This window comes from Erythrolamprus reginae, chromosome 1 (genome assembly GCF_031021105.1).
Source record: "Erythrolamprus reginae isolate rEryReg1 chromosome 1, rEryReg1.hap1, whole genome shotgun sequence".
NCBI classification, from domain to species: Eukaryota; Metazoa; Chordata; class Lepidosauria; order Squamata; family Dipsadidae; genus Erythrolamprus; species Erythrolamprus reginae.
In genome coordinates, this window is record NC_091950.1 from 218,042,487 (window position 1) to 218,058,430 (window position 15,944).

The following is a 15,944-nucleotide window of genomic DNA, read 5'->3' on the forward strand; positions in this document are numbered from 1 at the left end:
CATCAAAAAAATATTTGTGGGGGTGGGGAAAAAAAAATTTTCTTGGCAAAAAAAAAGTCACATTTACTCTGTTCGGGTCATATAGACCCGGATCAAAATGATTTTTTTTAGGTACTTGAATTTGGTCTTTTTGAAAACTTTTTCCACTGGAAAACTAGTTTGAACATTTATGAACATAATGATATGAAAATTGAACTGGAAAAATTGAGACTTATATTTTTATTTTGATCAAAAAGCCCCTCCCCCCATCCTTTTTGAATTTCGTGTCAATTTATATTTTTTAAGGCTACAAATCCCTAAGGAATTTCCCCCCAAAAGGTTTGATATACTAAATTGAACAATCCTGAACATAAGAAAAATATAAATGAACTGAAAAAAATGACTCTTATTGGTTTATTGTTTTATACTCGAGTATAAGCCTACTCGAGTATAAGCCTATTTGAGTATAAGCATGGGGGCCCATTTATGAGCAAAATAAACCAATAAGGATCATTTTTTCAGTTTAATTTTCATATCATTATGTTCAGAAAGGTTCAAGCTACCAATCCCACACCAAAATAGAATAGTAAAATAGAATGCATTTTGCAGGCAAAATTATCAATAAACTCAAAAGTTTTGATATACTAAATTGAACAATCCTAAACATAAGAAAAATAGAAATGAACTGAAAAAAAATGATTCTTATTGGTTTATTTTTGAATATAAGACCATATCATTTTATACTCGAGTATAAGCCTACTCGAGTATAAGCCTATTTGAGTATAAGCATGGGGGCCCATTTATGAGCAAAATAAACCAATAAGGATTAATTTTCTCAGTTCAATTTTCATATCATTGTGTGCAGAAATGTTCAAGCTACCAATCCCACACCAACTTTAGTAAAATAGAATGGATTTTGCAAGCAAAACTATCCATAAATTGAAAAAACTTTCACAAAAACGGGGGGGGAGGCACATTTATGTGCAAAATAAACCAATAAGGATTAATTTTTTCAGTTCAATTTTCATTCCATTGTGTGCAGAAATGTTCAAACATGTTTCCAGGTGAAAAAAGCTTTCAAAAAGACCAAACATAAGCACTGCAAATGAAGAGTTTTCGGTCCGGGTCAGGGTGACCCGGGAACATAACATTAGGAACTTTTTTCGAACAGAACAGCAGGGTTAAGCATAAAACAAGTGGATGCCATTTTGGAAGAACTTTAAGTTCACCACAGGCCCAAGGAAGAATTTTAGAAGTCTTTCTAATATGTCTAACACGTCTACAACTATAAAAACTTCTAAAAAACAGGCCTCCACTTTATCATTGGTCTCACAAGAATCTCCATCCCACCAAAAGACAATAACAAGCATGCTTGCAAAAGAGAAATCCTCAGCACAACCTACCCTCCAAACTATTCAAGACTCACTGTCAGTAATACAAGATTTTATGCAAAAAAATCAGATCTCAGTAGACACCAACAGAAATGAAGCGACACAACAACACGAAGATATCAAAGCTGAAAGGGGAGACACGAAAGAAAGATTGAGAGGAATGGATAAGAAAATCGAAAACATACAGCAAACATTACAAGATAAGGACCAAAGGATAAAAACAGTAGAAGGCAAAATGGAGAAAGTAGAGCAAAAAAATGGAAGAATTTGAAGAGCGTAATATTGCAAACAACAGGGCTTAGGAGAGGCAATAACTCACCTGGAATTGGAACGCGCCTCTTACGGGCTGAGATTTCAAAATATTATGGAGGAAAAGGATGAAGGCTTAGGTACGAAAATGGTGGAAATATTGGGAGATTCTACAGACTGATCCCCAGGAAGGAATAAAGAAATTGATGAACTTTACAGGGTACAGACAAATTTTGCTCGAAAGCATAATTTATCGAGGGAGGTCCATATAAAATTTACAAGAAAGACAATTAGAGATGGCATTTTAACATTTCAGAAAATTACATGATAAAATAACAGAACTAGCGATTGAGAACATGATTTTGATTGGCGACTTCAATGCAATTTCCAATAGTACAAAGGACTACTCTGGTAAGAAGAAGGAAAAGAAAAGAACACAATTTTACCAACAACATTCTGGAAAATGAGCACAGAATTATCGTTGAAAGACATTTGGCGGGAACGACATCCATTAACAAAACAGTACACTTTTTACTCAAATCCCCACAAAATATGGACCAGAATAGATATAGCCTGGGCATCCACACACACTTCTGAATATATAAAGGACATTGAAATAGAAACAAATAGCTGGGCTGACCATAATCCGTTGGTAATTACCTGGAAGGGAATTAAGAAACAAATCAATTGGCAAATGAACTGAAACATTTTAAGAGATCCTCAATACTTGGAGTGGATAGAAAGGGAATTAGAAGTCTTTTTTAAAATAAATAAAAATGCGGAAACATCTCCACAAAATTTATGGGACACGGCCAAGGCTTATATTTGGGGCCTGACAATCTCATACGCAGCCAAAAAGAACAAAGAGAAAAAGAAACATTACCAACAATTAGAACAAAAATTAAAGGAATTAGAAACCGAATTACAAAGAGATCCACATGATAGTAAAGTTAAAGGGAAAATGGATTTGATAAAACATAAAATAAACTTGATTGAACAAGAAAATAAAAAGGGCAAAACAGGAGTATTTTGAACATGCAAACAAGCCAGGGCATTGTTTAGCCTATAAGTTGAGAAAACAAAAAGAATCTAAAATGATAAATAAACTAGAAGATGGTAAAGGTGTACTAAGATATAGAACAGATGAAAAGAAAGGAATAGTGGTGGAATTTTATAAAAACCTATATCAACAGGAAGAAATAAAAGAAGAAGACATTTCTAAATTTTTAGACTCTACAAATTTTCCACCACTATTAGAGGAAGAACAACAGAGGTTTAATGCACCATTTACCATGGCAGAATTACAACAGATACTTAAAAATCAAAAAAATAACAAAGCCACTGGCCCAGATGCAATACCTGCAGAATTTTATAAACTAGACAGTAACATGTTAGAGATTTTTAATAAGATAATTGCAGATGCTAAAATTCCAAGATCATGGTCTGATTACGTTAATACATAAACCAGGAACAGAGAAAGATAAAATACAAAATTATAGGCCAACATCCCTGTTAAACGTGGATTATAAAATATTCTAAATGAAATAATACATGAGGATCAGAATGGATTTTTGCCAGGTAGACAAATTAAAAACAATCTTAGGACAATTATTAATACATTGGAATTTTACGAATATGACCAAACAAATGGCTCTGGTCTTTCTGGATGCAAAGAAAGCCTTTGATAATGTGAACTGGACATTTATGAAAATGTAATTTACTAAAATGAAATTCGGCACTAAATTCACCAATCTGATCGATGCTATATATTCGAATCAAAAGCTAAAATTATAATAAACAATGACCAAACTGAAAGATTACAGATTCAAAGAGGGGTCAGACAAGGCTGCCCTCTTTCTCCCTTGTTATTTATTTTAACATTGGAAACATTGTTAATTAAAACTAGAGAAAACAAGGAAATTAAAGGATTAGAGATTTAAAAAGAATGTTACAAAGTCCAAGCGTTTGCAGATGAGGTAGTTTTTAATCACAGAAAATCCTTTGACATCATTACCAAAATTAATAGATTTACCGTAATAGAAGAATTTGGGAGTGTGGCAGGATTAAAAAATAATAAAAGTAAAATTCAATTGATAACTAAAAATATGACCGGACCACAGACAAAACAACTAGAAAATTTAACAAATATGAAAATAACGAAAAAAGTAAAGTACTTAGGTATTTGGATCTCTGCCAAATCACTGTCTTTAAAAGGTGATAATTATATAAAACTTTTAGTTCAAATTAAAAAGGACTTGGAAATATGGAATACAGTGGTACCTCGAGATACGAGTTTAATTCGTTCCGGACCTGGGCTCTTAAGTCGAGCAGCTCTTATCTCGAACGACTTTTCCCCATAGGAATTAATGTAAATAATTTTAATTGGTTCCAGCCCTCAAAAAACTCACAAAGTTAGTCTAAATTATGCAGAAAGACATGTTTTTAATGAAGAAATGTACATGTACATATAAATGAATAATGAAGTTTCTTTCACTTAACTTGTAAACTTTCTTAAACTTTTAAATTTACATATGTTCAACTTCTCTGCCACCCAATCCTGTAGGACAGAGGTCCCCAACCCTTTTTGCACCAGGGACCGGCTTTAAGCGATCAAGAGAGGAATGGGTGAATGAATGGACGGAGGGTGGGAAGGAAGGAAGGAAAGAAAGAGGGAAGGGACAGGAACAGAGGAAAAAAGCAAGGAAATTTATGAAAGGGGAGAGTAAGAGAGGAATGAGTGAAGGGAGGGAGGGAGGGAAGAAGGTGGGAAGGAGAAAGAAAAGAAGAAATAGAGGAAGGGAAGGTAAAAGAGAGAAAGAAAAAGAGCAAGAAAGAAAGAAAGAAAGAAAGAAAGGGGGAAGGGACAGGAACAGAGGAAGGAAGCAAGGAAACTTATGAAAGGGGAGAGTAAGAGAGGAATGAGTGAAGGGAGGGAGGGAGGGAAGAAGGTGGGAAGGAGAAAGAAAAGAAGAAATAGAGGAAGGGAAGGTAAAAGAGAGAAAGAAAAAGAGCAAGAAAGAAAGCTGCAAGCACCCCCCCGAGCCCCCCAGGCCGGCTGCAACCTTTTAAAACATGCGCGCCGCTTCGCAGCTGTCTCCTGAAGCCGAACGCGGAAGTTAGCGTTTGGCTTCAGGAGACAGCTCCTTGGCGCTTGTATCTCGAATTTGGGCTTGTAAGTAGAACAAAAATATCTCTCCCCTCCCAGCTCTTATCTCGAGTTGCTCTTAAGTAGAGCAGCTCTTATGTCGGGGTTCCACTGTAATTTGCATCTGTCTTTACTGGAGAGAATTTCCATAATTAAGATGAATATTTTGCCCAAATTATTGTTTTTGTTTCAAGTAATTCCAATCAATCCACGGGGAAACTTCTTTAAAGAATTAACAAAGATTATTGAAAAATTGTTTTGGCAAGGGGAAAAAGCGAAAGTGCATTAGAAGATATAAGAGAGAGAGGAGGGCTAGCCCTTCCAAACTGGAAATTATATTATCAAGCGGCAGCCTTATCACTGATTAAGGAATGGTTAACCCTGGATAACAGTAGACTATTAAACCTAGAGGAAAAAGAAAGAGTAGCAGCAGCAGCCAGAGTGTGACAGGCAGGAGTGACCGGCCAGCTGCACACTTGCTCCCCCCTGGTGAGCAAGGCTCTTGTCAGACAAGTCCTCCATGTGTGAGGAAGCCCCTCCTCCTGGCTGCTCCAACATCCCAGCCAGAAGCAGGTGGTAGGAGTAGTGGTTGGGGCGGGCGGATGTCCAGCCAGCAAATGCTACTCTGTGAGCCTAAGCTGGCCAGGTATTCCAGAATGCAGACATGTGTTGGTGCTGTAGGCTGGGCCGCAGAAGCCTGTTTGGGCGGGAAGTCCTGGGGCGCCCCTGCTGTAGCTCTGCTCTCCTTACTCTTCCGGGTTCCAGTAGACTGGCCAGTTGATCTTCACATGTGTGGGAGCACCAGAAACAGGAAGAGAAGCCGTCTTGTGTGCATGTGAGCACTAGGAAGATGATCTTCCGGTTTGTGGTGCACACATGTGCACTGGCCAATTGGTGTTTGCATGAGCATGCATGCCAGAAACCAAAGACCAGGTGGCCAGCATGCATGCTCGTGCCAGAAAACAGAAGATCATATTCCCGGCACATGAGCTGTCACCTAGAAGAGCAACGGGTGACAGCCCGTGTGCCCAGAGAGATGGCTCTGCATGCTACTTCCGGTATACATGCCATAGGCTCATCATCACGGTGTTATAACAATCTTTCCAACTCTCCAAGTTATTCAAAAGCTATTGAAGAATATTTCTGGGTCATGTCAGAAAATGGACAAAAGAGTAGATCTACATGGTCCCATGCCAAGTTCTCCCTGTTGGAGGGCTCCAAAAGGATCTAAACCCTGTAGGGGTGGTGAAGAAAAGAGGGGCACCCTCCAGGTCCAGCAACTCTCCTGCTTGACTTCTTCACTCTCACCCTCAATGAGAAGAGGCAGCTATCATGGCTGCCACGAAGCTGGGACAGCTGAGGCAACAAAGAAACATGCAGGAGCGGTGCAGTGACTGGATCTAGGTGAGAAGATTCCTGTTTTTATTTAGACACTAACCTTAACAGAAAAAAAAGGAAAACCCAGGAAAAGACTATGTATCTAAGAAATATTTTATCTATTTAATAAATAGGACTATTTCTTAAAGCAGCGAACAACCATACAAAGAAAAATACTAGACCTGAAAGAAAGGAACTAAGGTGAGAAAAGATAAAGATCTTTTAAAACATAGGAAATGGGATTTAAACTGGGTGGTGTTGTGCTTGGCTTTAGGTCAGCTCCGGGAGATGGAAATTTTGATGTGCATTTGTGGGAGTCCTCTGTTTATCGGAGACCTGCCTGGTTGCCAACTGACTCGGACAGTAAAACTGGCTCTCAAGCAGAAGTAGACAGTGGGAGAGAAGAGGCAGACAGAGGGATGGGTGCAGCCAGCCCACCAGCCAATTCTCCAGCTAGACAGTCCTCAGACTCAGAAGGGAACGATATCATGGATGACCCAATCTTAGATCCCCGTGTGCGCAGGATTCTGGGATGAAGGGATCAGTTGCGCAGTCGTCAAAAGAGATAAGGGCATGCATCTGTTCAGGGGTTAATTATTCTACAGAGACTCCGATAAATACGGGAGTTTGGGAGTGCTGGGGCGTGGGCGTTTATCCATTTGTGTGTGTGCTTGGAAGAAGAAAGATTTTAAGCAGCGTGGGGCTGCTTTCTGTTTTAAAGAATTCTTGTGAACTCTGACATACTTCAGTTCAGAAGAGTTGTGAGGAATTTGGCGTGTGAGAACTCTGGCTTATAGCTTTGCAATTTACTCGTTTTGGCACACTCCAAGGGGCAGCCCCCAGCACGGTGGCGGGGGAGGAGGCAAAAGCTCAGGGATGGGCCCCGCCGCCGCGCTGGGGGCTGCCCCTTGGAACAGGGGGTGACGGGCCCGGCCTTGGCCTACTCAGCCCCGGTGCGTCTGAAGTGTGGGGCTGAGTAGGCAGCGGTGGCTGCTGTTCCAGGCCCATCCCTGAGCTTTGCCTCCTCCCATGCCGCCACACTGGGGGCTGCCCCCTCCGCCAGGTCCCCTCCACTGCCCAATCCCAGTATTGGAGCCAGGGTGCAACGGGCCCAGCCTCGGTCTACTTGGCCCCGAACTTCGCCTCCTCCCCTGCCGCCGCGCTGGGGGCTGCCCACCGCCTCCAATTCCCCTCCGCCACCCAATCCCAGTACAGCAAAGACAAGTACGAGATGGCTGCAGCCCACATCAAGAGCACGGACCTGGCCACCGTTAAACAGGTAGCAAGAGGGGGGGGAGAGAAAGAGAGAGAGAAAGCAATAGAGAGGGAAAAGAGAGGAAGAGAGAGAGAGAATTGAGAGCAAAAGAGCAGAAAAAAAGAGAAATGACAAAATGATTGAGGCAGAGAATGAGAGAAAAGAGAGAAACAAAAGAGAGAGAGGTGACTCTTGATTTAAAGCATATGGTAAAAAGCACCCAAATAATAACAGAGAAAAAAAAACCTAGCCCTCACTTGTTTTTGGAAATGGTTCAAGAGTTCACACATACACACACACACACACACACACAAGGGGGGAGGAGACGGATGGAAAAAGAGAGAAGTGAGAGGGTGAAGGAATGAGAGAAAAAGAGAGGAAGAGAGAGAAATGAGAAACAAATGAGAACAGTGGTAGAAATATGAGGGATGATTGATTATTAAATATGGATTTAATATAGAACTATATAGAATTACATAGATAAACTTAATGGAAGATACATATGATACATAAGGGGTTTATGATATGTACTGTATGATTTTGTGAGTTTGCATTATGAATTTAAAATATACAGTCAAACCTCGTCTTCCGAACCTAATTGGTTCCAGGGGGAGGTTCGTAAGACGAAAGGTTCGTAAGACGAAACATTGTTTCCCATAGGAAACAATGTAAAGTCAATTAATCCATGCAACCCAAAAAAAAACCCGCAAAAAAACCGCTGCTGCCCGGCTGTCACCTTGTTTTAAAAGGTGACAGCCGGGCGGCGGGGCTTCCCAGCACCCCCCCCAACCCCGAACTTTTGCTGAACTTCCGGGTTCGGGGTTGGGGAGGGTGCTGGGAAGCCGCGCGGCTGTTTTAAAAGGTCACAGCCGGGCTGGGGGGCTTCCCAGCACCCCCCCAACCCCGAACCCGGAAGTTCGGCAAAAGTTCGGGGTTCGGGGGGTGCTGGGAAGCCCCACAGCCCGGCTGTGACCTTTTAAAACAGCCGCGCGACTTCCCAGCTGTCTCCGAACGCCGAACGCGGAAGTTCGTCTTTGGCGTTCGGCTTCGGGAGACAGCTGGGAAGCCGCGTGGCTGTTTTAAAAGGTCACAGCCACGCTGGGGGGCTTCCCAGCACCCCCCCCGAACCCCGAACTTTTGCCGAACTTCCGGGTTCGGGGTTGGGGGGGAGCTGGGAAGCCCCCCAGCGCAGCTGTGACCTTTTAAAACAGCCGCGCGGCTTCTCAGCTGTCTCCCGAAGCCGAACGCCAAAGCCGAACTTCCGCGTTCGGCGTTCGGAGACAGCTGGGAAGCCGCGCGGCTGTTTTAAAAGGTCACAGTCGGGCTGGGGGGCTTCCCAGCAACCTCCCGAACTGAACCCAGGGTTCAGAAAAATTTTGTCTGTTCTTACGAACTTTTTTCGAGTTACGAACCGGCGTTCGGGAGGCTGCTGGGAAGCCCCGCTGCCCGGCTGTCACCTTTTAAAACAGCCGCGCGGCTTCCCAGCTGTCTCGGAACGCCGGTTCGTAACTCGAAAAAAGTTCGTAAAAAGAGGCAAAAATTTTCTGAACCCCGGGTTCGTATCACGAGTTGTTCGTAAGACGAGGGGTTCGTATCTTGAGGTACCACTGTACTTGGAAATGTAGAAGATTGATGAAAGTTAATAATAGTAAATGCTAAGTGCCTGAAAATTAATTGAGCTTGGAAATATTGAATGAAATTATAGAAAAGTATAATTTATGGAAATATATTAATTGATGCATTGGTGTTCAGATAGATTTTCATAGTATTACTAGATTACTATAATACTATGATAAATATTTAAGAAATGAAGATTTTAAAGCATGGATTTATTAATAGTTGTGTTTTTGGATTTGCTGATTGTTTTAGTTTTAATAGTAATAGATTTTGGTTTTGTTTTATTATTAATTTCTTTTAATAAAAAAAGAAGGGAATTTATTTTCCTTCCTATCTATCTATCTATCTATCTATCTATCTATCTATCCATACTTCTATGCCGCCCAGTCCCGAAGGGACTGCTGCTCAGACACTATTCCACCCATACCGAAAAAAAATTAGAGGGAACATTGCTCCCCATTCTGTGCCTACTTATTCTCTTATAATTGCTTTTTCTCCAATTATCGGGTCTGCAAGGGAAAAAATAACAACACGCCAGGCACAGGATAACATGTACTTACTGTAATGACAGTCACATGACTGAGGTTTGCTGCAAAGGTTGTAAATGCAGCATTATTTATAAAATAATTTTTTTCAACACTATCAGAACTTTTCAGATTCACTGGATGAGGAGTAAGTAAGCAAGGACTACTTGTAGTTTGTACATATAGTCTCTGAGTGTTCCTAGACTATTACCGGTATACTGATATGATGATGTGTACGTCTGTGTAGAATGGAGGTAAATGCATAATAAATATATCAAGCCTAACACAGGGTTAAATAATTACATTTTTATTTAATCTACAATGATAAAAAATAAAAATAGCCCTCAGCAAATAAATGCTTTACTGAAACAGACAGGTATAGTTACGTAAGAAGATATAGTGGTACCTCTACTTATGAACTTAATCCATTCTGTGACCAGGTTCTTAAGTAGAAAAGTTTGTAAGAAGAAGCCATTTTTCCCATAGGAATCAATGTAAAGCAAATAATGTGTGCAATTAGGGAAACCACAGGAAGGGTGGAGGCCCTGTTTCCTCCCAGGAGATTCCTAGAGAGACCCCACAGAGGATTCTCCCTGACTTTTCTGGGTACAGTTTCAGAGGCTCGTGTTTGTTAGTGGAAAATGGTTCTTGAGAAGGGGCAAAAAAATCTTGAACACCCGGTTCTTATCTAGAAAAGTTCATAAGTAGAGGCGTTCTTAGGTAGAGGTACCACTGTATACTCTATTTTAAGTCACACCAGTATATAAGATGCACCAAGATTTCAAAGACATGAGTAAAAAGAAAAATGGTTTTGTGTTCCCCAGCCCCCCGGAGCACTCTGCAAGCCTCCCAAATTTTCTGCATGCCCTGTTTTTTTTTGCAAAAATGGGTCTGTTTTTTGCAAAAACGGACCCGTTTTTCACTGTTTTTACAAAAAATAGGGCACACAGAGGGTTTGGAGAAGCCTACAGGGTGCTTCTGGGGACTGGGGAAAGACAAAGATGCCCTCATTTTTGTGAAAAAATTGCCTTTTTTTAAAAAAATGGGGTGCATAGAGGATTTGGAAGGCCTGTAGAGTGCTCCTAGGGGCTGGGGTGGGTAAAAATGCCTGTTTTTGCAAGAAATGGCCCATTGTTTGCTGGGTTTTTTGCAAAAACAGTACTGTTTTTGGCTTCCCCCAGCCCCTAGGAGCACTCTGCAGGTCTCCCAAAGAGCATCCCACTTTTGCAAAAAACAGGCCCATTTTTCGCAAAAATGGGATGCGAGAATGGAGCTTTGGGTAGGCCAAAAATGGTTGTATTGGGTATATAAGATGTACAGACATTTCCACCCTCTTTTAGGGAGGAAAAAAGGGGCATCTTATACTATAAAAAATACGGTAATCATACTAGCAGCCACAAATAAAAAGCAACAATATATATTTGTTTCAGACTAAAAACATGATCAAAATAGGCAAATTTGGGAAAAGCTTTTTAACAGTTTATTATTTATTTTTTACATTTTTGAATCGTTCATCTCCCTTAGAATTATGTAATAACTCACAGACAGAAGATATGTTCACAACTTCTTAGGTTCACAGGTTTCTTCAGAATGTTAGAACTGTCAAGAGAATAAATGGAATTGAATTATTTCCTAAATATTAGAATGGATATATTTTCATTGCATCTCCAAGATAAATAATATCAAGATAAACAAGCTATGTAAACACTGATTCTTCTACATAAACATAAAAAAGTGTACTAAGAAGGAATGTGTTCATTTTTCCTACTCAAATAACATCACTCTAAGTAGCTGTCTCTTGGGACATTTTAAGAATTCCACATCCAATACAGAAAAACATGGCTAGCAATATGGTATCAAGGATGGCTGAAAATCCCATGAGTATTTTTAGAATATGGAAAACAGAAGAAAGCATGTTTACAATAATGAAAGCTTTGTTTGGTTGCATCAAGAGATCAAATTCATTAGATTTCTTAACTGTTTGAAATAGATCAGGGATCTTAATCTTTTTAGGTTGGGAGCACATCTGAAATTTTGAAATCATATTATGGACTCACCCATCCGATTGCTATATAAAACAGACATTTGGTAGTGGCAAAGCAGTTAAATTATTTGCTGCTACTCCTTCTAACCGCCCACCATATTAAGCAAATGGGCACATTGCCACCCCCGCCCCAGCCACCCCTTTTAAAAATAAGCAGTATCTTATTATTTTCACTGTTTCAAAATCCTTGGGAATATACAGACTTTATATTCCCTTTTTGAAGGAAATATACAGAATTTAGAACACTGCTACAAATAAAGTTTATGTATCAGATTGGTATACTGCAGCATATTGGCTTCCTAATTATTAATTAAAACAATTTAAAAAATAAGGCACAAAACCAAGTAGGAACAGGGGGCTCCTTAAAATACACGTTAAAGATCCAGAAAGTAAAGCATCTTCTATCTGCTCTTTCACAATCAATAACTAATTACAGCATTGTTCAAGTTATTTCTCACAGTATTTTTTGGGAGGGGGAGGGTAAATTACAAATATCAAAGGGACTTCTGCACAGAAGGAAGCAGACATTAACAGGATGGTTACTTCCCTAGCTGCTACTTATTCCAGTGTCTTATAGCATGAAGGAAAACTGAAAGGAAGCTGTCTTTAAATATGCTGATAAGAAGTTACAGGTTCTTGTCTTGTGATGGATTGCAACCAAAATATCATAATCAATGAATATTCAGGGCAACTTTGATAGCAATGGCATGCTACCCTCAACTGTTGAAACCACTGTTGTAATATTATTGTGATTTTGCCAGTGAAACATCAGAACCCAAACATAAATGACATAGAGCAATGATGGCAAACCTTTTTTTGCTCAGGTGCCAAAAAGGTGCGTGTGTGCGAGATAGCATGTGTGTGTGTGTGTGTGTGTGTGCCCACACCCATAATGCAATGACCTCCCCCTGATGCATGTTTTTTGGGTATAATTTTTTTTAATTTTCTCCACCATAAAATAAAACAATATATAGTTATAAATACAACAATGCTTAAAATCAATCATATATAAACTTTTCTTTTCTTATTACTCACTCAATGGAGGCTCTTATCTCTTATCTAAAAATTTCTATTAATTTTATACAGCATTGTCAATTCTAAAGTCTAAATAATTTTTTTTCTCCATCTTACTAAAAAGTTACATTACATCAATGCAAACATTAATAAAATCTCTTTTATCTAAATTTTAATACTGTATCATATAGCTAATAAAAATTATATATATATATATCTTTAATAAAAGAAACTATTCATAATATATCACATACTTCATAAAATAAAGTTCTATGTTTAAAATCTAAACGAGTAAATTTTGTGTTATATTATAATATCATAAATTACTCCTGCATGCGCACAATTCCCACCTACGGTTTCCCCATGCGCATGCGTACAAGTCTTCTCACTTCATTTAGCAAACTTCCTTCCCTATAAACCTCTATATGAACAAAGGGCAAAAGATCCTAACACATATCAAACCATCCTGCAGAGTGAAAGAAAACTAACAATCAGTAGTGCAAGACATCAGCATCATAGAATACACATTGAGTTTTTTGCTCTCCTCAGGGTTCAGGAAAGTCTCCTGAAGCCTGGGGAGTGTGAAAAATGGCCAAACGGAAGTTTGGAAACAAAGTTCCAGTTGGGCCATTGGGATGTTTTTCACCATCCCCAGGCTTCAGAAGGCTTTCCTGAACCCTGGGGAGGGTGAAAAATGGCTGAAAAGGTCAAAAATCAGCTGGCCAGCACACACATGTGTGCTGGAGCTGATATAGGACAACACTATGTGTGCTCTCAGATATGGCTCTGCATGCCAGCTATGGCACACGTGTCATAGGTTTACCATCACTATCATAGAGCAGGGGTTCTCAAACTTTGGCCACCGAAGCCATTAATCTGGCCAGTACAGGATGAGACTGCCCTGCCCACATCATCCCACCTACCCCCACCTGCGTTCTGGAAGCTGGGGAGACCAAAAACGGGACACACAAAGGCCTCAGGAGGCCAAAAATGGGCCTGTTTTGGGGCAGCTATGTGGTACTGGAGGCCAGGTAGGCCAAAAGGATATTCAAAAGCCCCATGAAAATGTCTATATTTAAGGAATTCCGTAACTTATGGAATATCATCCAATAACAGTAATCCCATCTACAATTGCAAATGTCCATTTCAAGTAGAATCACATCTAAAAGGAAAAATTAAGAATTTTGTTTGCAAAACAGATCTAATCTGGTGTGGTGGTTGAGACCCTGGGCCAGTAACAGAGAGAGCACTTCTACTTCGCTTTATGCTTGGGCTCAAGAGAGGAGACAAAGGTAAACCATTTTCAAAGAAACCTTTGCCATGAAAACTTGTCCAGGAATCTATACTGACTTGAAAAACAAACAAAAGCAAACAAACAAAAACATCCCTCACTAATGGTCAGATACATTCTTTGCCACTTGCTTTTATTAAAAATGCCACTTGCCTAACGTTTTATATGGAGCTGGAAAAGGCTGGAGTACATCAATACATATAATGCTGCCTCAAATAATTAATTTCCCTAGCATTTTGTTATTAACCAGTTTTACACAATTCATTAAATTGGGGATCTCCAACCATGGAAGTTGAACTCCACAAGTCTTAAAAGTTGCCAAAGTTGGAAACCCCTGCAATAAACAATATGGTCTGTTGGCACAGGTTAGTTAGGGGGATCACTTCTGGACTGGAAACATCCGCAGGACCACTGATAACAGCAAATATGACTTAATTTCCAAACTCCTTTTCCCCATCCAAAACCTCTTTGCCATCTCTTCCTTTTGCTAAGGCATAATCGGTTACCAAAGGGAGCACTTCAGGCATTCGGACAATCCTCTCAAAGCCAGCCGCGTTTCTTTCCACGGGGTTCCGGACTGCGGGTGCTGCTCCTGCGCCATGCCACCGGAGGGCTTATTACCGGAATGGCTCCGGAGTACATCGGGTCGCATAATTCTTCCCTTCCCGCCAGAAGACAAACACACCCAACCCAATAATCGATTCAAATTGTGCGCTTTACGACTTATACAATACGCGCATGTGTGAGATTGTAGAGAGGTTAAATATACTCTCAGAGATTTTGGTTGCTCGGTTTCACAGCCCCACTTGAAGCTCTTTTTTTTTTAATTGGCCCTTGCAAATAATAGAAAAAAACCCCGGTGATTTCATCGTTATGGCAATTCTCATCCCCGCTTAGTTAACGGAAGAAAGAGTCAAGGAGTCTCATTAAGTAGGTCTATGGCGCGTTAGGCGTGCAGCATTTGCAACAAAGCCTTTCGTACCGTAAAGCCCTACGAAAGGAAAATTCCCGGATCTAGGGGAAATTGTGTGCGCATGCGCGCATGCGTATTCTATGACGCTAACATCTCGCGCCTCTGATTGATCGTTTCTTTCGCTTGGCGGGACGGCTCATATAGAGGTTTATAAGGAAGGAGGTTTGCTAATGAAGTGAGCAGGCGTGCAGACCCCTGTGGTTGTTTCCCCCGTATTATTTCGTTTAGTATGAAGCTGAATATCGCAGTAGTAACAAATTTAACAGAGTTGGAATGGACCTTGCTGTAGGTCTAGTCCAACAGCCACCACCCCCCCCACTGCAGAAGCAGGAGACCCCACACCAATGATAGCCAACCTTTTTGAGATTGTGTGCCAAAAGGATGTGCGCCGGTAGGCTAGTGATCACGTGCCCACACCCATGTCCTCCCAATGCATGCGTACCACACACACCCGCTGCCCCCCCCCCCCAGTTTCATGCACACAGGCCTCACAATGGACTCCTGAATGGGACAGCCAAAAAGGGCTGAAAAGCCAGCTGGTCAGCACAAGTACACTGGAGCTGACATAGGGCAACGCTAATATGTCTCCGCTTGCCACCTGCGGCATGTGTGTCATAGGTTTGTCATCACTGCCCTACACCATTTTGGACAGGTGACAGTCCAGTCTCTTCTTGAAAGCCACCAGTGTTGAAGCTCCCACAACTTCTGGAAGCAAGCTACTTCGTTGATTGATTGTTCTAACTATCAGAAAATTTCTCCTTATTTCCAGATTGAATCACTCCTTATTCATTATTGAACCACTCCTTATTCCATTATTCCTTGTCTGCGCTTCAGATGCTCTGGAAAAGCATCCTCTCTGTGGCAGCCCCTCAAATATTGGAATGCTGCTATCATCTCCCCCCGGTCCTTTTCTTCACTAGACTAGACATTCCCAGTTCCTGCAATTGTTCTTTACTGTATATGTTTTAGCCTCCAGCCCTCGGTTGCTCTTATTTGCACTCTTTCTAGAGTCTCAACATCTTTTTATAGCGTGGTAACCAAAACTGGATGTAGTATTCTAGGTGTGGTCTTCCTAAGGCTTTATG

The 15,944-nt window shown here is 40.7% G+C and overlaps 1 protein-coding gene across 1 annotated transcript in view; it reads right to left on the reverse strand.

The window, feature by feature from the left end:
* BARD1 (BRCA1 associated RING domain 1) overlaps positions 1–14,971 on the reverse strand; it is a 135,650-nt gene extending 120,679 nt beyond the window's left edge. Inside the window, exons 1-2 of the mRNA XM_070732176.1 lie at positions 14,393–14,971; positions 11,080–11,136 (exon numbers count right to left, since the gene is read on the reverse strand). Of these exons, the coding sequence (XP_070588277.1) occupies positions 11,080–11,136; positions 14,393–14,538 (203 nt within the window). The 5' untranslated portion in view covers positions 14,539–14,971. The remainder of the gene's footprint in view (positions 1–11,079; positions 11,137–14,392) is intronic.
* Between the last annotated feature and the right edge of the window lie 973 nt (positions 14,972–15,944).